The sequence below is a fragment of the Oncorhynchus keta genome, chromosome 34, assembly GCF_023373465.1.
Source record: "Oncorhynchus keta strain PuntledgeMale-10-30-2019 chromosome 34, Oket_V2, whole genome shotgun sequence".
Classification (NCBI taxonomy): Eukaryota; Metazoa; Chordata; class Actinopteri; order Salmoniformes; family Salmonidae; genus Oncorhynchus; species Oncorhynchus keta.
In genome coordinates, this window is record NC_068454.1 from 18805460 (window position 1) to 18833223 (window position 27764).

The 27764-nt window shown below is 40.5% G+C and overlaps 2 protein-coding genes across 3 annotated transcripts; one reads left to right on the forward strand and one right to left on the reverse strand.

Annotated features, from left to right (window-relative positions):
* Positions 1 to 5030: 5030 nt before the first annotated feature.
* LOC127914887 (uncharacterized) lies at positions 5031 to 18738 on the reverse strand. The gene is made up of 3 exons (XM_052492630.1): positions 17261 to 18738; positions 13124 to 14560; positions 5031 to 5048 (listed from the first exon to the last, which is right to left on the reverse strand). The coding sequence occupies exons 2-3, from the start codon at positions 13787 to 13789 to the stop codon at positions 5031 to 5033; spliced, it is 684 nt and encodes a 227-aa protein (XP_052348590.1). The 5' UTR covers positions 13790 to 14560; positions 17261 to 18738.
* LOC118376216 (nectin-1-like) lies at positions 15591 to 27764 on the forward strand. 2 transcript variants are annotated; one of them, XM_052493355.1, is made up of 10 exons: positions 15591 to 15789; positions 21448 to 21528; positions 21814 to 21886; positions 22484 to 22822; positions 23129 to 23434; positions 25052 to 25151; positions 26683 to 26837; positions 26921 to 26988; positions 27124 to 27151; positions 27364 to 27764. In XM_052493355.1, exons 3-10 carry the CDS (start codon positions 21832 to 21834, stop codon positions 27387 to 27389), a joined length of 1077 nt encoding a protein of 358 aa, XP_052349315.1. In that variant the 5' UTR covers positions 15591 to 15789; positions 21448 to 21528; positions 21814 to 21831; the 3' UTR covers positions 27390 to 27764. The 2 variants fall into 2 exon arrangements, with proteins under 2 accessions (XP_052349315.1, XP_052349316.1); XM_052493356.1 differs by lacking the exon at positions 21448 to 21528.

Below are 27764 nucleotides of genomic sequence, written 5' to 3' on the forward strand. Positions count from 1 at the left end.
CCATCCCAACCATGAAGCACGGGGTGGTAGCATCATGTTGTGGGAGTGCTTTGCTGCAGGAGGGACTGGTGCGTATATATTGAAGCAACATCTCAAGACATCAGTCAGGAAGATAAAGCTTAGTCGCAAATGGGTCTTCAAATGGACAATGACCCCAAGCATACTTCCAAAGTTGTGGCAAAATGGCTTAAGGACAACAAAGTCGAGGTATTGGAGTGGCCATCACAAAGCCCTGACCTCAAACCCATAGAAAATGTGTGGGCAGAACTGAAAAAGTGTGTGCGAGCAAGGAGGCCTACAAACCTGACTCATTTGAAACAGCTCTGTCAGGGGGAATGGGCCAAACTTCCCCCAACTTATTGTGGGAAGCTTGTGGAAGGCTACACAAAACGTTTGACCGAAGTTAAACAGTTTCAAGGCAATGCTACCAAATACTAATTGAGTGTATGTAAACTTCTGACCCACTGGGAATGTGATGAAGGAAATAAAAGCTGAAATAAATCATTCTGTCTACTATTATTCTGACATTTCACATTCTTAAAATAAAGTGGTGATCCTAACTGACCAAAGACAGGGAAATGTTTGCTAGGATTAAATGTCAGGAATTTTGAAAAACTGAGTTTAAATGTACTTCGCTAAGGTGTATGTAAACTTCAACTGTATATAGAGTATCTTAACAGGGTGTTAGGCCACCATGGCCTGCCAGGTCAGCTTCAATGCGCCTTCGCATCGATTCCAATAATGGACTTAGAGCTCAGAGTAACAGCATATTATTAAATTTAGGAACTTGGCCGGAGGCTTAGCTACTAGCATTCAGTCCAGAATCTGGTGTAAAAGGCTTGTAAACAGTGACTTATTTTAGAAAAAGAGCTCCAATGTCTGTTATCTGATATCTCTTTGTCTTGATAGTTCTTTTTACAGTTTTTTGTTTTCATCAATCTCTCTGTATCACCCCTCTGTCACTGGTTACACACTCCAAAGGGAAACTCCCCATCTCCGGGGAACAGAGTAATGTGAGGGAGTCATGTTTTTGCTGTGTATGCACTGTACTTTTGAATTCTATGTGTTCTTTTGTATTTTCTGCTAGCCTTCTGGCCAGGTCTCCCTTTTCTGACCCCAATTGGGACTTTCTGGCTAAATAAAGGTTACATAAAAAATATTATAAAAGTAGCAATTCTATACATACTGCACACAACACGTAAATATAGAATTATAATAATATAGAATAATATAATGATAATAATACAATAATACTATAATAATAGGTAGACTCAGTCTCAAACTTCGGAATTATTTTTAACAGTTTACAATATGTTCAAAAGCACTGAAACTAAAGAGTAGTTAAAAATATATTCTCAGGAAGGAAACAACTGCTAACCGTCTAACAGACATTCTAAATATCATTCTTTATCTCTGATGCAAATCTGGCGATTGCAACCAAACTGGTTTTCAATGACTTCTTTCTTCTTCTCCTTTTTTGAGTGGTCAAACAGCTACTGTTCACTGCAGTGCCTGGTCACTAGAGATATTGGATCATTTTGAATTTCACTGAAGAATGAAATGCATGTCCCACTCAGAATAGAATAGGATTAATTAGCATCCAACCAATCAGTATGTGTGAATAAAACCAACACAAAGAAACGTACACTAGTAATGTACACACACACCAACCACTGCCACTACCACCCATAAACCAACAGACATGTCTCTTCTTGTTGATTAAAAGGCAAAAGTGCACACTAGGTTAACCTTTAGGAATGCGTTAACTTGATAAGAATTAACATATTTTGGAAGATTGGGTTGGGAGGAAGTTGAGGCAAAAACAGTTCATAGATCAGGAGGGAATCAATCTGCCTTGTACCCACATGTGGTCTATAATAGCCACTCCCATATCATCAATCAAGGAGACAGAGCCACAACGACCAGGAAACAGCTTGTCCCTGTGTGTTCCTAGTTCCAAGGCTGAAATACAAGGACTTTACAGTGCACGAAGCAAGCAAGGCCTTGTGAAAATTGTGTGTACATTTTGAACAAGACATGACTATATACAGTGGAGCAAAAAAGTATTTAGTCAGCCGCCAATTGTGCAAGTTCTCCCACTTAAAAAGATGAGAGAGGCATGTAATTGTCATCATAGGTACACTTCAACTATGACAGACAAAATGAGGGGAAAAAAATCCAGAAAATCACATTGTAGGATTTTTAATGAATTTATTTGCAAATTATGGTGGAAAATAAGTATTTGGTCACCTACAAACAAGCAAGATTTCTGGCTCTCATAGACCTGTAACTTCTTATTTAAGAGGCTTCTCTGTCCTCCACTCGTTCACTGTATTAATGGCACCGCTTTGAACTTGTTATCAATATAAAAGACATCTGTCCACAACCTCAAACAGTCACACTCCAAACTCCACTATGGGCAAGACCAAAGAGCTGTCAAAGGACACCAGAAACAAAATTGTAGACCTGCACCAGGCTGGGAAGACTGAATCTGCAATATGTAAGCAGCTTGGTTTGAAGAAATCAACTGGGGGAGCAATTATTAGGAAATGGAAGACATACAAGACCACTGATAATCTCCCTCGATCTGGGGCTCCACGCAAGATCTCACCCCGTGGGGTCAAAATGATCACAAGAACAGTGACCAAAAATCCCAGAACCACACGGGGGGACCTAGTGAATGACCTGCAGAGATCTGGGACCAAAGTAACAAAGCCTACCATCAGTAACACACTATGCCGCCAGGGACTCAAATCCTGCAGTGCCAGACATGTCCCCCTGCTTAAGCCAGTACATGTCCAGGCCCGTCTGAAATTTGCTAGAGAACATTTGGATGATCCAGAAGAAGATTGGGAGAATGTCATATGGTCAGATGAAACCAAAATATAACTTTTTGGTAAAAACTCAACTTGTCTTGTTTGGAGGACAAAGAATGCTGAGTTGTATCCAAAGAACACCACACTTACTGTGAAGCATGGGGGTGGACACATCATGCTTTGGGGCTGTTTTTCTGCAAAGGGACCAGGACGACTGTTCCGTGTAAAGGAAAGAATGAATGGGGCCATATATCGTGAGATTTTGAGTGAAAACCTCCTTCCATCAGCAAGGGCATTGAAGATGAAATGTGGCTGGGTCTTTCAGCATGACAATGATCCAAAACACACCTCCCGGGCAATGAAGGAGTGACTTTGTAAGAAGCATTTCAAGGTCCTGGAGTGGCCTAGCCAGTCTCCAGATCTCAACCCCTTAGAAAATCTTTGGAGGGAGTTGAAAGTCGTGTTGCCCAGCAACAGCCCCAAAACATCACTGCTCTAGAGGAGATCTGTTTGGCGGAATGGGCCAAAATATCAGCAACAGTGTGTGAAAACCTTGTGAAGACTTACAGAAAACGTTTGACCTCTGTCATTGCCAACCAAGTGTATATAACAAAGTATTGAGATAAACTTTTGTTATTTACCAAATACTTATTTCCACCATAATTTGCAAATAAATTCATTACAAATCCTACAATGTGATTTTCTGGATTTGTTTTTCTCATTTCGTCTGTCATAGTTGAAGTGTACCTATGATGAAAATTACAGGCCTCTCTTATCTTTTAAGTGGGAGAACTTGCACAATTGGCGGCTGACTAAATACTTTTTTCCCCCACTGTATGTATGTGTGTATATTTATATATATTTATATATATATACACATTCAGTGGATCTCACTTTGCCACAGGCCCCTGTGTTCTCCCTCAAAAAGGTACAGGAAAAGGGTAGCGCTACTGTAGCAGTGTACCCCTTTCCGAGGTAAGGCTGCAGCATGATGATCACAACTGATCCAGATATGCCAAGACCCTCAACATGCCTCATATCTGTGCTGGTGCCGGTGTAGATGATCAGGTCCTGAACACATCCTGTCAGACAGTCACGTAAAACAAAGAACTTGACTCCAAATATGTGGTGCTTTGAAGGGATGTATCGGCAGAATGCAAGCCTCCCTTTCCAAGAAATGAGAGGCTTATCAATGCACAAGTCCTTGTGATGCACAGTCTTCCAAATGCCCCGGTCAAGCTGCCCAGGACATTCCTGAATGGGGTTGGCGAGGTTGGCAGTGGCATTGTTCACAATGTGGAGCGCTCTCAGCAAGACAAGGAAGTGGTACTGGGAGCGGTACTGGGAGAAAAGCATTGGGGAAAAAAGGGGTCTGTAGCATGGGGTCAGTGGTCCAGTAGTCCCTCACAGAGCCCTTCTTCACTTATCCCATCAGCAGCACCGTGAGCAGGAAGGTATACATTTCACTGATGGTAAGAGCTTCCAATTTATGCCAAGGCCAGTCATCTCTTTCAGTTCATGAGAATACCTGCGAACAAATATGCATATTTAGTAGGATAAAGGATGTCTGAATATTGAGACATTTGAAGAATGCCTTGGGTTTTTCTGTAATATGGTAACGGAAATATCTGTTGGTTTCTTGCACCACACTCTCCACCAATTCCTCATCAAGGAAAAGTTGAAAACACTCTGCCTCTGAGGGGGTAGGATGGGTGCTTTGTACGCCAGAAAGGGTGTCATTGAATTCTTGTCTCTGATGGTGTGAAGTGACAGGATCTCCAGCAGTGGGAACTCAATTTTAACCGCTTCTCCATCACAGTTTAATTGATTGGTAGCGGCACCCGCATCTTGGGAAGGTAAGGGAAGTGCATTAGCTGTAAGGTTGGGGTCGGCTCCATTGTTCTCAGACATCTCACCCTCACAGTCCAGAAGGATGGGGGGGGCAGATATTCCTAGTCACTATTTGATTGATCCAACTCAAAGTGTGGTGTCAGGAAAATAACCTCTCACTCAAGGTCAACAAAACAAAGGAGATGATCGTGGACTTCAGGAAACAGCAGCGGGAGCACCCCCCATCCACATTGACGGGACAATGAGAAGGTGGAATGTTTTAAGTTCCTCGGACAAATTGAAATGGTCCACTCACACAGACAGCGTGGTGATGAAGGCTCAACAGCGCCTCTTCAGCAGCTCCTCTTCAGCGGCTTTTCAACCTCAGGAGGCTGAAGAAATCTAAAATCACACAAACTGTTACAGATGCACAATCGAGAGCATCCCGTCGGGCTGTATCACTGCCTGGTACGGCAACCGCACCGCCCTTAACCGCAAAGCGGTCTGCACATGCATCACTGGGGGCAAACTACCTGCCCTCCAGGACATATACAGCCCCGATGTCACAGGAAGGCCAAAAAGATCATCAAGGACAACAACCACCCGAGCTACTGCCTGTTCACCCCACTTTCATCCAGAAGGTGAGGTTAGTACAGATGCAACAAAGCTGGGACCGAGAAACTAAAAAACAGCTTCTATCTCAAGGTCATCAGACTGTTAAACAGCCATCACTAACATAGAGAGGCTGCTGCCAACATACAGACTCAAATCTCTGTCCACTTTAATAAATGGACATAATAAAGGTATCAATAGACACTTTAAATAACGACACTTTAATCAAATGTACATATCCTACACTACTCATACCATATGTACAGTTGAAGTCGGAAGTATACATACACCTTAGCCAAATACATTTAAACTCAGTTTTTCACCATTCCTGGCATTTAATCCTAGTAAAACTTCATGTTTTAGGTCAGTTAGGATGACCACTTCATTTTAAGAATGTGAAATGTCAGAATAATAGTAGAGAGAATTATTTAATTCAGCTTTATTTCTTTCATCACATTCCCAGTGGGTCAGAGGTTTACATACACCAATTAGTATTTGGTAGCATTGCCTTTACATTGTTTAACTTGGGTCAAACTTTTCTGGTAGCTTTCCACAAGCTTCCCACAATAAGTTGTGTGAATTTTGGCCCGTTCCTCCTGACAGAGCTGGTGTAACTGAGTCAGGTTTGTAGGCCTCCTTGCTCACACACATTTCAGTTCTGCCTACAAATTTTCTACGGGATTGAGGTCAGGGCTTTGTGATGACCACTCCAATACCTTGACTTTGTTGTCCTTAAGCCATTTTGCCACAACTATGGAAGTATGCTTGGGGTCCATTGTCCATTTGTAAGACCCATTTGTGACCAAGATTTAACTTCCTGACTGATGTCTTGAGATGTTGCTTCAAAATATCCACAGAATTTTCCATCCTCATGATGCTATCTATTTTGTGAAGTGCACCAGTCCCTCCTGCAGCAAAGCACCCCCACAACATGATGCTGCCACCCTCATGCTTCACGGTTGGGATGGTGTTCTTCGGCATGCAAGCCTCCCCCTTTTTCCTCCAAACATAACGATGGTCATTATGGGCAAACCGGTTGTTTCATCAGACCAGAAGACATTTCTCCAAAAATTACGATCTTTCTCCCCATGTGCAGTTGCAAACCGTAGTCAGGCTTTTTTTATAGTGGTTTTGGAGCAGTGGCTTCTTCGTTGCTGAGTGGCTTTTCAGGTTATGTCGATATAGGACTCGTTTTACTGTGGATATATATATTTTTTTGTACCTGTTTCCTTCAGCATCTTTACAAGGTTTTTCGCTGTTGTTCTGGGATTGATTTGCACTTTCTACACCAAAGTACGTTCATCTCTAGGAGACAGAACTCGTCTCCTTCCTGAGCGGTGTGATGGCTGCGTGGTCCCATGGTGTTTATACTTGCGTACTATTGTTTGTACAGATGAACGTGGTACCTTCAGGCGTTTGGAAATTTCTCCCAAGGATGAACCAGACTTGTGGAGGTCTACAATTGGCTGTTTTCTTTAGATTTTCCCCCAATGTCAAGCAAAGAGGCACTGAGTTTGAAGGTAGGCCTTGAAATACATCCACAGGTACACCTCCAATTGACTCAAAATATGTCAATTAGCCTATCAGAAGCTTCTGAAGCCATGACATGATTTTCTGGAATTTTCCAAGCTGTTTAAAGGCACAGTCAACTTTGTTTACGTAAACTTCTGACTCACTGGAATTGTGATACAGTGAATTATAAGTGAAATAATCTGTCTGTAAATAATTGTTTGAAAAATGACTTGTGTCATATACAAAGTGGATGCCTTAACCGACTTGCCAAAACTATAGTTTGTTAATAAGATATTTGTGGAGTGGTTGAAAAACAAGTTTAAATGACTCTAACCTAAGTGTATGTAAACTTCCGACTTCAACTGTATATACTTCTATTCTATTCCATCTACTGCATCTTGCCTTTGCCACACGGCCATCTCTCATCCATATATTTATATGTACATATTCTTACTCATCCCTTTTCATTTGTGTGTGTAAGGTAGTTGTTGTGAATTTGTTAGATTACTTTTTAGATAATACTGCATTGTCAGAACTAGAAGCACAAGCACTTCGCTACACTCACATTATTATCTGCTAACCATGGGTAGGTGACCAACACAATTTGATTTGACATGTGATCTGTTTTTTGTATAGACTTTAACGAGCACATTGCAGCGTTCTAATATGCTGAAAAGTGGTCAAACTAAGTTATCTTTTTAGGGAAATAGGCGCAGCCATCTTTGACTTTGACTTTGTTTATTTGAGTCTTATGCTGTGTTCAGAACAACTGGGAACTTGGAAAAATACGGGATCAAATCATAACGTCAGTGATCTTCACGTCGGAAAGTCGGTGCGCTAGAATGAGGCCATAGTTCCCGAGCTGAAATTCTGAGTTGGATTCCTAGAACATCTCATTCCTAAATTCATGGATATTAATACTTTTCTTTCAAAAACAAGGACATTTTTAAGTGACCCCTAACTTTTGAAGGGTTGTGTATCTCTGTTCTAAACAATGTTACATTTATCACTTGTGCACACCAGAAATGTGGTACATTGTAAACAATGTGGTACCATGGCAGTAATGCTTTTAAATAGAAAACATGTAATTTAGTAATATAAAAAAATATCAAAAAAAGATAATAGTGTTCCCTACCTTGCTCAAATAGTAATTTCAAAATAGTAATTAATTATTTTTGTAGTTCATTGCATTTTCTGCTGAAATTCTCCTCACTGCAACACGTGATTTAAACAGAGTAAAATTAAAATATTCTGAAAATGGATGTTGTACAAGATGTTTTCAAATGACAGAAAAAATATTAACTGAATATTCATGTATAATAATAATGAAAAAATTGTGGATAAATGAATTGTCCATGACTGATGTTCTCATCCTTCGCAACATTTCTGGAGGACTGTTAACACACAGAGAAGTTTAAACAAAGTTTGATTTTGAATGACGCAACACATCTGCCACTACCTTCAAGATGTCTACCATGTAAGCAGATTTCTTTATATTTATCCAGTTAAAAGTTAAACATTCTCTTGTCAGACTGAGCACACAACAGTTTTAATTATCATTACCGATACAGGTAGGTTTCCACATATAGAAAAACGTTAGATAAAAAAATGTCTACGAAAATATACTTCATTAATGTCTAATTATGTACATTGAGTAAAGATGTGCTTAGTCATCATGTCTTCTCTATTGTTAGCAAAACATGCTAAGGTTTCTCATCCTCCACAACACTACTCTCACTATCATAGCTGTAATTTAAGGCCAGTTGCGGTAGAGAGAACTTCTGTTTCGGTAATGAGAATTTAATAATACAGACTATATTTTTTAATATATATAATTAACTATTAATTTAAATATTATTTACTAACTGTTGATATTTTGCTTTATGTCCTGTTTAATTGTAGGACGACATTTTTCTGTCAGTAAATACGTCAAAAAACAAATGTCTCGACTATTTCTGCAGAGAAACTTACATTCATCAAAGGTTAGTGGTCTATTCAATTTACAGATGCATCTGTTTTGTTCCATTATTACTGACCAATATAAGCCTGTTTATTTTTGTGAAAAGGTTTGGGCTACATTGCTGAAATAGCCGAACCCACTAATTTGAAGTGGTGTCCACATACTTTTGTATATATAGTGTATTATTAGAGAGAGGGGTACCAAGTCATACAGAATCTGGCCTGTTGTGAAAAGGTTAGGGCTACATTGCAAGATGTGCATAGTCTACATCAAAGATAGCATTGCATTCAACATTATTTTACATACAGCTCAGCCTACATAACTGTCTTACATAAACAATGAATAGATCCTCATTTTTACAAATCACCAATTTTAAAATGTAATATAATTACATTTCCCCTCTGATCCTAGCAATTAGAAGAGCAAAGCATGTTACTGAAGCTGAGCTGTGTGATTCTACTCATCATCCAGAGGGATACAGAAAGTAGGTTTCCGATTGTCATACTATTGAGATCATGTTTTTGTCTCTTTTTTTCTTATTTGACACAAGGCAAGACAATAACACCCAACAAACACATAATCCCACCATTCAACTGCAGTCCTGGTCCTTTTAGGGTACATAAGGCACACACGCTCAGTGTGTTTACTATGTTTTTAACTCAGTATGTGCTTTTGGCTTATTATTCTATTTTTTTAACCTTTATTTAACTAGGCAAGTCAGTTAAGAACAAATTCTTATTTTCAATGATGGCCTAGGAACAGTGGGTTAACTGCCTGTTCAGGGGCAGAACGACAGATTTGTACCTTGTCAGCTCGGATTTGAACTTGCAACCTTCCGGTTACGAGTCCAACGCTTTAACCACTAACCCTGCCGCCCCATATTCACTACTTAGTTTCAGCCTAGACTGGATCCAGATCAGTATGTGCTTTAGCCATCTCCTCTGATTGTGGCTGCCCAACCAAATTTCAGCATCAATATGATATCATAAGCACAGCTAAATACTAATAATGGTATTATCTGTGTGTTTATGCATCATCTCTGTTTATTTGAGTTCATAAGCATCTATTCTACAAGTCTCTTTTGGAATGTTTTTTAGGCTTGTGTTTTCTCTTCAGAGGACTGTGGTACAGGGGGAGGATGTGGACTTATCCTGCAATCTGTAGTGGCCAATAGATTCAAACATGACACGACCAATAACTTTTTGAATTCAATGATAGACTTTTAATACACCCCCGTATCAGAAGCCGGAGAGCCCCGCGGGACTCACACTTTTTCCAGAGCCCTGGCTCCAGTATTTATCCACATATTGCATATGAGCCCATCCCATATGTAAATTACGTTACATTCCAATCTGTGCGCCCTGCTTGTTCAGCTCAATAACCCCCACATCTGCTTTCGGCCAGATTATATGATGTCAAGAACTTTCCTTTGACCTAAAGATAATAATTTACATCCCCCCCTTCCTGTGGCCTGTGCTCAGACCCTGTAATTAACTCTGTGTCCCTATTGTATGTGTCCTTCATCTCATATAGCTTTAGGTAAAGTGGTTTAGATGATACCACGTCTTGCTTCTTTTCACTTGGACGGCCGTGATTGTGGCTGCTGCCACCTCGTTGGGTCCTTCTCTCCTCGGCTGATCCCACTTCCTCCGGAATACTCGAACGTAGACTGGATCTCCTGGTATCACTGAGAGAGGTCCTTCTGGTCCCCTTGGATCATCCGATGTGGAACCTCTCGTCCTGGTTCAGGTTTCTGCCTTCTTTCTGTGGGGCATTCATACTTAAAGACTTATGGCCTCTGTTCTATGATTACACCATACATTCTCTTACTTCCATCACTCATCACACAAACTGACATTCCAGCTGAAGCTGGAGAACCCTTCTCCATCTGGTTTCCTAAACAAAAGACTTAGAAAACAAAAGACACAACATAACAGTATTGACAATGTTATGTGTTATGCATGACTGTATTCATAAATACTGAAATCTAAGACCATGACAATTGCCACTCTCTCTTCACCCGACTCTATGCTTCCAGGATGTGTTTCTGCTGGACTCTACAAAAATGGAGGCCCTAATTAGCTTCCTCATGCTTTTATCCAGTCTTCCCCTTTCGGCCACAGGTTCTGAGAGGTGTTCCCAAATCATGTCATTTTTTTACTTAGTTCCCCATTTGCTCTATATCAACTGATAAGCCTGTGCATAACCTTAATCAACATTATTTCTTCTTGAATTAATTCAACACTGAATACAACTACCATCTATCCTTATTCACATGATACATTATCAAATAAAACAAACTAAACTCAACCCAGTATGTCTACAGTGGAATCTAGTTTCTCTCTCTCTCTCTTTTGTTTTGTTTCACGTCCTCTGTCATGGTGTTTTCAAGCTCACCCCTTATTCAGCTGGACCTTACTTCTTGTGAAACTTATGCACCCATCAAAGAGAGACATGACAATCTTTACCACTGCAGGTACTGTAAGAAGTGTATCCCCAGCCCAGTGTATCTTGATGTACACTCAGTCTCCAGAATTCAGTCCATGCCCTTCCATCTGGCATTTTACGTGCTCTTTCCCTGGGAACATACACAACTAACACATGGGTTATTTCCTGACAACAGACTTTCTTAAATAACAGCCCTATGTAAACATTCTGTTATGTAAACATTCTGTCTCAAATACCTGGCCTCTTGTCACAAAAATATTCATAATGATATCCAACTTATGGTCCCTACAGCAACTGCTGTAAGAATATCATGTAATCAGTCAAGTGTCTTCCAGTTGAAAGAATATCCAATCCTAACACAACTAAGTCTTAAGTTTCTTCAAAATGCCCCTACTTATTACTTTTACCACAATCTAGGTGTATGTAATGTTCTATTTAATTTCAGAATTGTCCCTATTTATACAAGACCAACTGTCCTTCCTTTTCTGTGAATTATCTTATCAATATACATTGTTTCTAGAAATAACACCCCCCTTGTTATCATAACCTTCATATGAATCCCCAATGTAGTTACCGTTTTTCTAACCCATAAAACATAAGTCACTACTCCTAATTTCCTTCCATAGTTTGATACATACTTAAACATTCTCAAATCATTTTTAGTCAATTTATCAGTCTCCCCTCAGACTCTTATTCTCCTCAAAACAAAAATTAATTTACCAAACAAGAAAAATAGTAAGGTAAATTATAATAACTGCATATTTGCAATAAATTACCACTATTTGTAATGTCTTCTTCATCCTTGGGTGTTATCACACAAGACTATACGTTTTATTCAATTACTTATGTCATTCCAATGTATCACTCCAATTACAATGATATTGTAAAATAAAATCAACAAAAAACCTTTAATTTAATATTCTGCAAGTTCTGTCAACCAACCTGTCTCAGGATTAGTTTCCAGAGTTTTCCCATATTCAAAACATAACTAAATGTTGTTTATAAATTGTCCAATCCAATATTCAGGATAACAGTCCTTAGTGTTTACTTTAACTCAAATTTTACCTACTCAATTTAGTTCATCATCCCTTTAATAATTAACATTATACTAAAAACTTTTAGTACCAGTAACATCTATTTTATCATGCACCTTTTTGTTTCTGTTTTTCTGTCATGAGTGGCCTGATACTAAAAGGTCATTATCTCAATCCCCTTTAGTCTTTCTTCTCCCAGACACATATCATTCCAGATACAGTTCACAGGTCATAGGTTACAGTTGTCCTTCACTATTCAGCCAATAGGGGGCTTGAGTTCCACACACTTGGTGTGATGATAGTCTCTCCCAAGCATTAATGCATTCTGACATTACATTTCCATGATAACTCCCTTATTCTACTGGCAATCTCTCAAATGAGCTACAGAGTATATAGTTATCAACATAACCCTTGCAGAGAATCCTACCTCAATAAACTATTTGACATAACTGTTATCCCTTGTTTACATATATTTATATTTTATATGTAGAATGAACAAAGCACACTTTGTATTTACCCAATGCCCATAACCCCAGGGAACTGATATTTTCTCCTATAACCCCATGTTAAATATAAATAAACCTATTGGAATAACTAGTCAATTCAAGATTACAACTATTCATCCTTTTCCCAAGGATATAATGGAATTTCAAAGTACATTTACATTACATTTAAGTCATTTAGCAGACGCTCTTATCCAGAGCGACTTACAAATTGGTGCATTCACCTTATGACATCCAGTAGAATAGTCACTTTACAATAGTGCATCTAAATCTTAAAGGGGGGTGAGAAGGATTACTTATCCTATCCTAGGTATTCCTTAAAGAGGTGGGGTTTCAGGTGTCTCCGGAAGGTGGTGATTGACTCCGCTGTCCTGGCGTCGTGAGGGAGTTTGTTCCACCATTGGGGGCCAGAGCAGCGAACAGTTTTGACTGGGCTGAGCGGGAACTGTACTTCCTCAGTGGTAGGGAGGCGAGCAGGCCAGAGGTGGATGAACGCAGTGCCCTTGTTTGGGTGTAGGGCCTGATCAGAGCCTGGAGGTACTGAGGTGCCGTTCCCCTCACAGCTCCGTAGGCAAGCACCATGGTCTTGTAGCAGATGCAAGCTTCAACTGGAAGCCAGTGGAGAGAGCGGAGGAGCGGGGTGACGTGAGAGAACTTGGGAAGGTTGAACACCAGACGGGCTGCGGCGTTCTGGATGAGTTGTAGGGGTTTAATGGCACAGGCAGGGAGCCCAGCCAACAGCGAGTTGCAGTAGTCCAGACGGGAGATGACAAGTGCCTGGATTAGGACCTGCGCCGCTTCCTGTGTGAGGCAGGGTCGTACTCTGCGGATGTTGTAGAGCATGAACCTACAGGAACGGGCCACCGCCTTGATGTTAGTTGAGAACGACAGGGTGTTGTCCAGGATCACGCCAAGGTTCTTAGCGCTCTGAGAGGAGGACACAATGGAGTTGTCAACCGTGATGGCGAGATCATGGAACGGGCAGTCCTTCCCGGGAGGAAGAGCAGCTCCGTCTTGCCGAGGTTCAGCTTGAGGTGGTGATCCGTCATCCACACTGATATGTCTGCCAGACATGCAGAGATGCGATTCGCCACCTGGTCATCAGAAGGGGGAAAGGAGAAGATTAATTGTGTGTCGTCTGCATAGCAATGATAGGAGAGACCATGTGAGGTTATGTCAGAGCCAAGTGACTTGGTGTATAGCGAGAATAGGAGAGGGCCTAGAACAGAGCCCTGGGGACACCAGTGGTGAGAGCGCGTGGTGAGGAGACAGATTCTCGCCACGCCACCTGGTATGAGCGACCTGTCAGGTAGGACGCAATCCAAGCGTGGGCCGCGCCGGAGATGCCCAACTCGGAGAGGGTGGAGAGGAGGATCTGATGGTTCACAGTATCGAAGGCAGCCGATAGGTCTAGAAGGATGAGAGCAGAGGAGAGAGAGTTAGCTTTAGCGGTGCGGAGCGCCTCCGTGATACAGAGAAGAGCAGTCTCAGTTGAATGACTAGTCTTGAAACCTGACTGATTTGGATCAAGAAGGTCATTCAGAGAGAGATAGCGGGAGAGCTGGCCAAGGACGGCACGTTCAAGAGTTTTGGAGAGAAAAGAAAGAAGGGATACTGGTCTGTAGTTGTTGACATCGGAGGGATTGAGTGTAGGTTTTTTCAGAAGGGGTGCAACTCTCGCTCTCTTGAGGACGGAAGGGACGTAGCCAGCGGTCAGGGATGAGTTGATGAGCGAGGTGAGGTAGGGGAGAAGGTCTCCGGAAATGGTCTGGAGAAGAGAGGAGGGGATAGGGTCAAGCGGGCAGGTTGTTGGGCGGCCGGCCGTCACAAGACGCGAGATTTCATCTGGAGAGAGAGGGGAGAAAGAGGTCAGAGCACAGGGTAGGGCAGTGTGAGCAGAACCAGCGGTGCCGTTTGACTTAGCAAACGAGGATCGGATGTCGTCGACCTTCTTTTCAAAATGGTTGACGAAGTCATCTGCAGAGAGGGAGGAGGGGGGGAGGGGGAGGAGGATTCAGGAGTGAGGAGAAGGTGGCAAAGAGCTTCCTAGGGTTAGAGGCAGATGCTTGGAGTTTAGAGTGGTAGAAAATGGCTTTAGCAGCAGAGACAGAGGAGGAAAATGTAGAGAGGAGGGAGTGAAAGGATGCCAGGTCCGCAGGGAGGCGAGTTTTCCTCCATTTCCGCTCGTACACTTTGAATAGAGACTGGTATTGCTCAATCATTTTATAATTAAATCCCACCTGTTCCAACAATTTCTAGTGAAGTTGATCAGTCTTCACGGGAAATTCTTAGTTCAGGGCATTTCAACACCTTCACCCCACTTTCAAAAGCACTCCCATCCTTCTGCATACCCAGTCTAAAACTGAATTGAAAAAAAAAACATTGAAAATGTAACCCCTTTTCTTCTGGAAAAGAAATGTACATTTCGTTAACATTTACCATGCCACCTAAATCAGCAAACTAACATTATCACACATCTGCTAAAAATCCCCTCACTTTTCCCAAGCATGCAATAAAAGCTCCAGCCATGCACAGAACGTACAATTCCTCTCTGCTCGGCCATCTGTATGGTCCTATCCTTAGAAATTGAAAACCACCCATACCCTACAATTTGCTCTTCTTTCAACCACCTTCACCACGTTCTGCAATCCTTCATATACGTTTATTCTCCGTATTTTAACAATAACAACAACTTCCTCCACGCATTCAATCACCATTGAAACCACCATTTTAATACAAAACGACTCCAAGTGAGGCTATTTGCAAATTACATCGGTACCTTACTAGAAGTTAGGTAAGACGTAATCTAGTACGTTTTTCATCACATATAAACTGTACTCTCTATGAACCACTTTTTGATCAATCAGAGACTATACACCACTTGGAGAAAAACTCCATTCATTTTAACCTTAGAACGATCAGCCGCTGTTCTTTTGAAAAGGGTGCTCCCGCATTCCAGTGTCATTTTACACTAATTTTCCCCCACACTATTTAGCCCTGCTCTACAACTTCTTACACTTCCCCCATCGTAATGCATTTCTGGTGATAGAATGTTAATTAACATTAAAACGCTGGTAAGTTAAACTTTTTTTGTTATGGTTTTATGTGATTGTTCAAATTCATTATTTTATTTATCCTGTTTACCGGGTAATGTTGCCCTACATTATACGGTCTACTCCTTCATATCCAAATTGAATTGGTAGAATTAACGTTCGCGTCTTTCAGCGTCTCTACGGCTCCACTACATTTCGCTATCTCTATATTCCAGGGAGAAACAATCCATTTGTTTCCATGCTACGATTTATTTTCCCTAAACACTCCCATCGCATTATACACTTTATTTACTATTTCCCAAGGCAGATCTACCCTACTTTCTCAAATAATAATTTATTAGTCACATCACTTAATACCCCTAGTACAACCTACTTTATAATGTCTACAACTGTATTACTGAATATTACAGAAACCTTAATGTCTTATTCTTAGTACAGCACCTCATATCACTGTGTTTTTATCTTTGCTTATACTATTAATTCAACTTATTTATAATATAATGCACTTTCTTATCTCTTTATTTATCCGCTTGCTATTTTCTCTTTTAGCCTATTTTACTATTTTAATTCCTAAGACTGTTTTTAAATGGCAGCTTCCTATTTCGTTTACGAGGCTCGTGATATTTTTTATGTGTTCTAAACTTCTCACTTTATTCTAGACCGCCTAGATTTATTTTAACCAGTATATTTTTCTCTTCTACTTCGCATCCGTTATATACTATCCATGCCTTGTTTAATACCTCTTTTTAACACCTATTGTAATTTTTACAATGGTCTTTTAACTCATTATCCAGTCAATGTTTTATGCTTATGTATAACTTATCTTGCCCAATATTTATCGATTTCGTTCCTCTTCCCAGTGAGAGTTAAATGCGCTCTCTTTCTCAAATTACACTTAGTTAACTGTCAGAGAGGCCTGCGCATTCCCAGTTGGTCACAGACACACAGCCTGTTCTTCTTCCTCTTCTTTCTAATCTGCTCATTCGTCACAAAGAATTATACTATAGCATTCATTTAATCCCTGTTTTTAGTTTATTACCTAAAAACAAAACTGGTTTTATCCCATGTTTTTCATTACCTAAAACGACCTATAAATGATCCCCTAGCTTAATTCACTTCCTCTACATAAACTGGTATTATAGGATTTATTTTTTGCAGTTGAACGTCGCACAATCAGGCTGGCGTTCCTGTGTTTTAAATATTCGTCCGTTTCAGACCTCGTTCATAGAGCGGTAGCCACGAATATTTCCCTATCTACTTATCAATAAAGTAGCCTACCCATACAGACCTTCTGGTAAATATTTTGAAGCGGTATCGCAGTATTACTTATCAATAAAGTAACCTTACCCATACAGACCTGGTAAATATTTTGAAGCGGTATCGCAGTATTACTTATCAATAAAGTAACCTTACCCATACAGACCTTCTGGTAAATATTTTGAAGCGGTATCGCAGTATTACTTATCAATAAAGTAACCTTACCCATACAGACCTTCTGGTAAATATTTTGAAGCGGTATCGCAGGATTTCCTTTTTCAGTTGAACGTCGCACAATCAGGCTAACGTTCTTTCTGTATTCTAAATATTCACCCGTACCAGATCTTCATTTCAAAGAGGTAGCCATGTGTATCTATTTACTAAATATCCATCCGTACAGACCTTTTCCTTGAAGCGGTAGCCATGAACATTTTATCTATCTTACTACTTATCTATTTTCTAAACATATAAACAGACAGCTGTAGCCCTGTGCCTGATTCCAACCACTCAGCCAGACCAGTCAGCTCACACAACAGTCCCCTGCGAATGACTCAACGAGGGGTGCCGTCCGAATCAGGCACCAGACACCAGCGAAGTTCACAGCCCCCGCTTATTTATTCACCAAACATGCATGCCCATTCATTATATGATTTCCACGCTTACACACACACATGCAAATTCATTGAATTTCAAAAAGTTCCTTCGTTTCTATAGTTTTTAGGAAATTTGAGAGAGAGACCTACTTGACGCTCCCCCTGCTGCTACCGGATCCTTTGTGGCAATCTACACAGACATTTCAGCTATTGTAAGAACTTTGCTTACCTTGTTTAGCTGGGCGGCCACCCTTGTCTTGTCAGATTGCCCCAAAGATCCCACGGCCAGCCAATAACGTCTTTAGTCCCTGATTCTCCTGGCAACGCTAACTTTTTGAATTCAATGATAGACTTTTAATACACCCCAGTATCAGAAGCCAGTGAGTCCCGCGGGGCTCTCCGGCTTCTGATACGGGGGTGTATTAAAAGTCTATCATTGACTTCAAAAAGTTATTGGTCGTGTCATGTTTGAATCTATTGGCCACTACAAGACTGATAGAGACAGACGAGGAGCTTGAACAGATAACATGGCAGAAAAGTACTCAGCATGAAAAACGTAATTTGATGCATATTTATCCAAATGGGGTTACTGACTTTGTTGCACCAAATGGATTAAAAGGTAGAGTCCAGTTTATTGGGAACTCATCAGAAAAACTTGGATCAATTCGAAACACAGCTGTCAGACTGTTGGATGAAGGCACCTTCACATGTATCTTCAATGTTTTCCCCAGTGGAACATACACTACAGAGATACGTCTGACTGTGCTAGGTAAGAACTATGAGTGTGTAGAAATACTGTGTGTATTGTCAAACATGCGCTGAATACAACAGGTGTAGTAGACCTTACAGTGAAATGCTTACTTTACAAGCCCTTTACCAACAATGCAGATTAATAAAAAATAAGTGTTGAGTAAAAAATAGATAAGTAAAAAAAGTAAATAACAAATAATTAAAGAGCAGCAGTAAAATAACAGCAGAGAGGCTATATACAGGGGGTACGGGTACAGAGTCAATGTGCGGGGGCACAGGTTAGTCAACGTAATTGAGGTAATATGTACACTACCGTTCAAAAGTTTGGGGTCACTTAGAAATGTCCTTGTTTTTTAAAGAAAAGCAGTGTTTTGTCCATTACAATAACCTAAAATTGATCAGAAAGACAGTGTAGACATTGTTAATGAAATGACTATTGTAGTTGGAAACGGCTGATTTGTTTATGGAATATCTACATAGGCGAACAGAGGCCCATTACCAGCATCCATCACTCCTGTGTTCCAATGGCACGTTGTGTTAGCTAATGCAAGTTTATCATTTTAAAAGTCTAATTGATCATTAGAAAACCATTTTGAAATTATGTTAGCACAGCTGGAAACTGTTGTGCGGATTAAAAAAGCAATACATTTGGCCTTCTTTAGACTAGTTGAGTATCTGGAGCATCAGTATTTGTGTGTTCGATTACAGGCTCAAAATGGACAGAAACAAATAACTTTCTTCTGAAACTCGACAGTCTTTTCATGTTCTGAGAAATTAAGGCTATTCCATGCCAGAAATTGTCCAAGAAACTGGAGATCTCGTACAACACGGTGTGCTACTCCTTTCACAGAACAGCCCAAACTGTCTCTAACCAGAAAAGAAAGAGTGGGAGGCCCTGGTGCACAACTGAGCAAGAGTACAAGTACATTAGAGTATCTAGCTTGAGAAACAGATGCCTCACAAGTCCTCAACTGGCAGCTTCATTAAATAGTACCTGCAAAACACTTGTCTCAACATCAACAGTGAAGGGGTGACTCCGGGATGCTGGCCTTCTAGGCAGAGTTGCAAAGAAAAAGCCATAACTCAGACTGGCCAATAAAAAGAAAAGATTACGATGGGCAAAAGAACACAGACACTGGACAGAGGAAGATTGGGAAAAAAGTGTTATGGACAGACAAATCTAAGTGTGCTGCCATCCTGTTAGAAGGTAACAGATTATTTTATTACAATGGTTAAATTGGATTTTCATTGTGTTCAATGGTGTTATTTGCCCCCTAGTGGAGCTTTCTGGTACTTTGAAAGACTACGCAAACAGGAAGGAGAGAATGTGTTCTGCACGCATAAAGCAGCTACAAACAACGCTACGGTGCAGATCTTTCAATGTTGTTATTTCTTGTCACGCTTCAGCCTTGGAAAATATTTGTTTGTAAATTCGATTCAAGCATTTAGTTAATGATGATAATCTTGTTATTGGTAGAGTTGCTTACATATCAATATTGGTTGCATTTACTCACAAATTGCAATGCCTTTAATGTATGTCGTTAGCTGTATTACTTTGCTCGTGCGTCATGCAAACGAATTGTAAAATATACAATACTGTAGTTTTGTTACTGTATCTATTGTAATATGCTTTGTTATTCTACATAGATGGTTGTACATTATTAGAGTAATGAAAGAAGACAATTACCATATGAGTAACAATTAGCTATATGGTTTGGCATCATGCCAGATGCATAGTATCTTGGCACGTGCTTTGTATTTATGCAACTTCAAATGTTTAATGTATAGCTACAGTATGTCGGTGTGAATTGAATACTAAAGTATATTCTTTTCTGTATTTTGCAGTTTCACAACATAAACGTTTTCAATATATTAATTCAAGAAAAGTCACGCCTTGGGAGTTTTATTGAAGACTTAGTTAGCTATATGTCTCGTTTTGCATGGGAACGCAACTCAAGGGCAGAATACTAAGTTTGAGGTGTTCGGATCACAAAGAAGAATATTCGTGAGACGCAGACCAAATGAAAATATACTGGAGGAGAGCTTGACACCATCTGTCAAGCATGGTGGAGGCAATGTGATGGTCTGGGGTGCTTTAGTGGTGGTAAAGTGGGAGAATTGTACAGGGTAAAAGGGATCTTGAAGGAATCTATCACTCCATTTTGTAACGCCATAACTTGTGGATGGTGCTTAATTGGAGCAAACTTCCTCCTACAACAGGACAATGACCCAAAGCACAGCTCCAAACTATGCAATAACTATTTAGGGAAGAAGCAGTCAGCTGATATTCTGTCTATAAAGGAGTGGCCAGCACAGTCACTGGATCTCAACCCTATTGAGCTGTTGTGCGAGCAGCTTGACCTTATGGTACTAAGAAAGTATGGTACATACGTAAGAAGTGCCCATCAAGCCAATCCAATTTGTGGGAGGTGCTTCAGGAAGCATGGGGTGAAATATCTTCAGATTACCTCAACAAATTGTCAACTATAATGCCAAAGGTCTGCAAGGCTGTAATTGCTGCAAATGGAGGATTCTTTAACAAAATAAAAGTTTGAAGGGCACAATTATATTTGCAATTAAAAATAATTATTTAGAACCTTGTCAATGTCTTGACTATATTTCCTATTCATATTGCAACTCATTTCATGTGTTTTTTCATGGAAAACAAGGACATTTCTAAGTGACCCCAAACTTTTGAACTGTAGTGTATATAGTGTATCATCAGAGAGGTGGGTCCCAAGTCTTACAGATTCTGGCCTGTTGTTGTTTATAACTATGTTTTTCTTAAAGAAAATACTTAATTTTGTCCCATCATTGTTGATTATTTGTAGTGAGGACTATGTGTATGTTTCATAACCAGTATAGCTGATTGGGTCTGGAAGGCAGGTGGGTAGGAGGCCTAGTGCTGTATCCACCACTGTGCAGGTGGGGTGCGTGGTCGCTGGGTAGGGGTACAAGTGAATGAGGAGGGGGGTGGGAGTCATACAGCTGACTCCAAAGAGGAGTAGACTGTCTCATCCATGATCCACCCCATTGTGCTATAGCTGCTGTGGCTTACTGAATTAGTGTTTTCCAACAGTAGGAGGACATTTTTCTGTCAGCACAAACATCAAAAACAAATGTCTGCTATTTCAGCAGAGGAACTTCCATTCATCAAAAGGTTAGTGGTCTATTAAATTTACAGATAAAAATGTTTAGATCCATTATTACTGACCAATGTAGGACTGGTTATTTATTTTGGTGAAAATGTTTTGGCTACATTGCAAGATGTGCATAGTCTACATCAAAGAGTGATGATTGCAGAGCAATGCTTGAATACATTTTATTGCAAACAACATTATTTTACATACAGCTCAGCCTACATAACTGTCTTACATAAACAATGAATAGATCCAATTTTAAAATGTAATATAATTACATAATTACATGTCCCCTCTGATCCTAGCAATGAGAAGAGCAAAGCATGTTACTGAAGCTGAGCTGTGTTATTCTACTCATCATCCAGAGGGATACAGAAAGTAGGTTTCCAATTGTCATAAAATGTCATACTATTGAGATCATGTTTTTGTCTCTTTCTTCTTATTGACACAAGGCAAGACAGTAACACCCAACAAACACACAATCCCACCATTCAACTGTAGTCCTTGTCCTTTTAGGGTACATAAGGCATACACATCAGCTCAGTAAGTTGACAATGTTTTTAGCTCAGTAGTTTTGAGACATGCTGAGCATTCACAAGTATCTGGGAATGTCTTGAATATCTTAGTCTTGATTAAGTGTAAGAATAGAGTCAGGGCTTTTGGCTTATTATTCTAATAATATATTCACTAAGTAATTTCAGCCTAGACTGAACCCAGATCAGTGCGTGCTTTAGCCATCTCCTCTGACTATGGCTATCCAAATGGGGTTAGGGTCAAAGATTGAGCAATTGGCACATTTGTTGTTGCAATAGCCACACTTCAGCATCAATATGATATCATAGTTCATAAGCACAGCTAAATACTAATAATGGTATTATCTGTGTGTTTAGTTATCATCTCTGTTTATTAGAGTTAATAAACATCTATTCTACAGGTATCTTCTGGACTGTTTTTTTAGGCTTGTGTTTTCTCTAGGTACACGGGTCATTGGTGAATGCAGGAATGTGGTACTGGGGGAGGATGTGGACTTATTCTGCAGACTGGTAGAGACAACTGAGGACCTCGAACAGATAACATGGCAGAAAAGTACTTTGGAAGAAACACAGAAACTTCATTGGCTGCTGATCTATCGCAATGGGGTTATTGCACCGAATGGATTGAGTGGTAGAGTCCAGTTTATTGGGAACCCATCAGAAAATCTTGGATCTATTCGAATAACTGCTGTCAGACTGTTGGATGAAGGCACCTTCACATGTATCTTCAGTGTTTTCCCCAGTGGAACATACACTACAGAGATACGTCTGACTGTGCTTGGTAAGAACTATGAGTGTGTAGAAATACTGTGTGTATTGTCAATCTCATCTACACATTTGGCCTGGCAAAGAATGTACCTCTATCCTCTTAACGCCGAGGTTGTAACAAGGAGAGCACACACGTCTCAATATATATTTCCCCAAATAGTCGAGTGTTAAATAACTTGTGAATATATACACCACTTTTCCAGAAACATCCCTCTCCCATAAACACTGGGCTGTGAATGCTTTTTCATGTATAGTTCCACATTTATAATGAGTGGCATGTTTCCTGTTTTAATTTTTTTGGTTTGTTTTCTTGTCATAGTTCCTCCAGTGGTGAGTGTGACAGTCGATGTCCCTCCTGTTGTTGGGGAGAAAGAGGTTATCCTGGTAACCTGTGTGGCTGCTGGTGCCAAGCCACAGGCAGATGTGAAGTGGAAGACAGGGACATTGGGCAGTTTGTTGAAGACAGTGACTAACTCCACCCAGCACGCCAACGGAACCACCACAGTACTCAGCCACCTGCTCGGGGTACCAACCAGAGCAGCCAATCAGCAGCAGGTCCAGTGTGTGGTCAACCAGTCTGCCCTGGCAACAGAAAATAGCTTCAACTACACCATAGACATCCACTGTGAGTATATTCTACTACCACTGTCCTAGACCATAGACATCCACTGTAAGTATATTCTATTAGCACTGTCCTAGACCATAGACATCCACTGTAAGTATATTCTACTACTACTGTCCTAGACCATAGACATCCACTGTAAGTATATTCTACTACCACTGTCCTAGACCATAGACATCCACTGTAAGTATATTCTACTACCACTGTCCTAGACCATAGACATCCACTGTAAGTATATTCTACTACCACTGGCCTAGACCATAGACATCCACTGTCAGTATATTCTACTACCACTGTCCTAGACCATAGACATCCACTGTCAGTATATTCTACTACCACTGTCCTAGACCATAGACATCCACTGTAAGTCTATTCTACTAGCACTGTCCTAGACCATAGACATCCACTGTAAGTATATTCTACTACCACTGGCCTAGACCATAGACATCCACTGTAAGTATATTCTACTACCACTGGCCTAGACCATAGACATCCACTGTAAGTATATTCTACTACCACTGGCCTAGACCATAGACATCCACTGTCAGTATATTCTACTACCACTGGCCTAGACCATAGACATCCACTGTAAGTGTATTCTACTACCACTGTCCTAGACCATAGACATCCACTGTCAGTATATTCTACTACCACTGGCCTAGACCATAGACATCCACTGTAAGTGTATTCTACTACCACTGTCCTAGACCATAGACATCCACTGTCAGTATATTCTACTACCACTGGCCTAGACCATAGACATCCACTGTAAGTGTATTCTACTACCACTGGCCTACACTGTAAGTGTATTCTACTAGCACTGTAATACACCCACTGTAAGTGTATTCTACTAGCACTGTATTCTACTAGCACTGTCATACACATCCACTGTAAGTATATTCTACTACCACTGTACTACACATCCACTGTAAGTATATTCTACTACCACTGGCATACACCATAGTCATCCACTGTATTCTACTAGCACTGTCTACACATCCAGTATATTCTACTACCACTGTACTACACATCCACTGTAAGTATATTCTACTACCACTGTACTACACATCCACTGTAAGTGTATTCTACTAGCACTGGCATACACCATAGTCATCCACTGTAAGTGTATTCTACTAGCACTGTATTCTACTAGCACTGGCATACACCATAGACATCCACTGTAAGTGTATTCTACTAGCACTGTATTCTACTAGCACTGGCATACACTATATACATCCACTTTAGGTGTATTCTACTAGCACTGTACTACACCATAGACATCCACTGTAAGTATATTCTACTACCACTGTTCTACACTATAGACATCCACTGTAAGTATATTCTACTACCACTGTTCTACACTATAGACTGAAAGTAATCTATCGAACTGAAAAGAACGAAGACCAGATTCACAAGCGACTGAATTCTTAGAGTGTTGCCTCATCTGTGGATGAAGGTTCCATCCCTGTCCACTGCTTAGAGACTGTAGTGTCACTGTTATGGGTGTCATATACAGTATCTGTCTTGGTATGGATGTGTAGGTCTATTTACATTATATAGCTGCAGTAACTGTAACCAGCTTGCGGACTCTCTCTCTCTCTGTCTGTTTGTCTCTCATAGATCCACCTCAGACAGTGAACATTACTCTTAGTGAGACCTCTCAACCCTCAGCCCTATGTGTAGCAGATGGTAACCCACAACCCAACTACACCTGGAGCAGGTACTCACTCCTATGTAAACTAGTTAAAGGGTAAATCCATCTGAATTCAATCACTTTGACAGTACCACTTTTGATTTGAGCAAAACCGTCCATAAATACAGCATTTGCCCATTGTAGAAATGCTCAGAAAGTGACTTTTTGGACCTGAATGCCAAAACATTCAGGAGATAAAGGTGATCAAAGTTGACCTATTTTGCTTACCCCACCATACCATGAGACATCCATGTCCATGGCACTGGAAAATATAAATAGTTTATATTGATATAATTTAAAAGCCTACAAACAGGGTTGTCACTAAACAGGGTTGTTGTAGCAGAGCTATTTTACAAACATGTATGGAAAGAAATCATTGTCTGACCACTTCTACCATGAAAATGTATTTAAAAAAAGTCGTCAATTATCTAAAAAAAAAGTATATGTTGTAGCATTAGACCCTATTTTACATGATGTGGAGGTTTTTCATTGTGTTGTGCAAAAGTCTGCCATCGGACAAACATTGAGAATCAAAAGTCATTGTCGACCACTTCTACCATGGACAAACATGTATGGAAAGTTGTGTTTGAATCAAAAAGTTTGTCAGGACAAACATGTATGGAAAGTTGTGTTTGAATCAAAAAGTCATTGTCTGACCACTTCTACCATGGACAAACATGTATGGAAAGTTGTGTTTGAATCAAAAAGTCATTGTCTGACCACTTCTACCATGGACAAACATGTATGGAAAGTTGTGTTTGAATCAAAAAGTCATTGTCTGACCACTTCTACCATGGACAAACATGTATGGAAAGTTGTGTTTGAATCAAAGGGATGCTGTCAAAAAGTGATTCATTTCAAACGGATTTCCCCTCAAGCCAGTTTAAACGCAAATGTTAGCTGTACTTGTTTAGACATACAATATAAATGAGCTTGAAGCTTCAGTATGTTCATACCTGAAGTTGTTTAATTATGCTGGCCTATCATGCCTTTGCCTGTCTACATTACATTTACATTTAAGTCATTTAGCAGACACTCTTATCCAGAGCGACTTACAAATTGGTGCATTCACCTTATGACATCCAGTGGAACAGCCACTTTACAATAGTGCATCTAAATCTTTTAGGGGAGTGAGAAGGATTACTTATCCTATCCTAGGTATTCCTTAAAGAGGTGGGGTTTCAGGTGTCTCCGGAAGGTGGTGATTGACTCCACTTAACTGGTTTCACAGGCCTGGTCTAAGACACTGCATCTCAGTGCTAGGGGTGTCACTACAGACAACCTGGTTCAAATCCAGACTGTATCACAACCGGCTCTGATTGGGAGTCCCATATTGCGGTGCACAATTGGCCCAGAGTTGTTTGGCTGGTGTGGTGTCAGCTGGCTGGTGTGGTGTCAGCTGGCTGGTGTGGTGTCAGCTGGCTGGTGTGGTGTCATTGTAAATAAGAATTTGTTCTTATCTGACTTGCCAAGTTAAATAAAGGTTAAAAAAAAACATACTGAACTCATGCAGAAACACACACACACTCTCATACATTGTCCTCGACTCCCTCCCCAGAGAGGGCCAGCCATGGCCTGGCTCTTCAGTGAGAGCAGAGGGAGGCACACTCATTCTCCTCAGACTCAGCTCTGAGCTGAATGGTCTCTATGTCTGTGAGGCCTCCAACCCCTATGGACGAGCAACTGGCTCCCTCTATGTAAACACTTCCTCTGGTGAGAAGCACCTTACACAAACATATTCACTGACACACACTCGTTGTTGCTTAACTGATTAACTGTATTCCCTCTCCTCACAGAGACCTCCGCTGCCACGTTCTGCTCGTTGTCATTCTATGTCTGTTGCTGCTGCTCCTGCACTTTTATGGTACTGGTGCAAATACAGAATATTTCCTCTAACTTCAGTTTCTAAAAATCAAGCACTGAAAAAATACATATTTGTATTGAATAGATTGATTTTGTGTTCAAATCTATGTTTTCTTTTTCTGGACTATATCCACAGAGTTCACCACTTGCAGGCTACATCACAGGTATGTGACTACGTCATTGTCCACCATTATTCTGTGACTAACCCATCTCAGATACTTTTTGCTATGTAATAATATGTTTATAATGTCTAATGACAAGGTTGAGGAAGATGAAGGGGATGTATCAGCTATTTAACAATCCAAACCAAATCATCGTATTACATTTTGGTATGTTGGAGCTATTATCTAATAATAAGGTCTATTTATTGTGTTAGCTCGAAGAAACCGCCGGACAGTCTGAGGTGACAGAAGTCATTGTGAAAGGCTAGGAGAGGTTAGCAGCTTAAAGCACCTGATCATTTTTCTAAATGGAGTGGCTGCCCGAACTGTGTTTGTCTCTCCCCAGGACACCTTTTCCATTTTCTAAAAAGTCCTGACGTTCTGTGCATGTGTTAATTTACGCAATAAAAGCAGGTCGAACACAGGTCGCGCAGCCTCTACCTTTTCTTAAACAAGTCACCATTGTCTCCTCTCTTCACCTCTCCTCTCTTCACGTACCTCTCCTCTCTTCACGTACCTCTACTCTCTTCACGTACCTCTACTCTCTTCACGCACCTCTACTCTCTTCACGTACCTCTCCTCTCTTTACCTCGCCTCTCTTCATGTACCTCTACTT

Excerpts from the sequence above, each read along its gene's own strand:
- LOC127914887 (XM_052492630.1), bottom strand. The coding sequence starts at position 13,789 with ATGTCTGGCAGACATATCAGTGTGGATGACGGATCACCACCTCAAGCT.
- LOC118376216 (XM_052493355.1), top strand. The coding sequence starts at position 21,832 with ATGTTACTGAAGCTGAGCTGTGTTATTCTACTCATCATCCAGAGGGAT. Across the intron at positions 22,823-23,128 it reads GATACGTCTGACTGTGCTTG|TTCCTCCAGTGGTGAGTGTG; the intron begins GTAAGAACTATG and ends TTCTTGTCATAG. Across the intron at positions 26,989-27,123 it reads GCTGCTCCTGCACTTTTATG|AGTTCACCACTTGCAGGCTA; the intron begins GTACTGGTGCAA and ends CTATATCCACAG.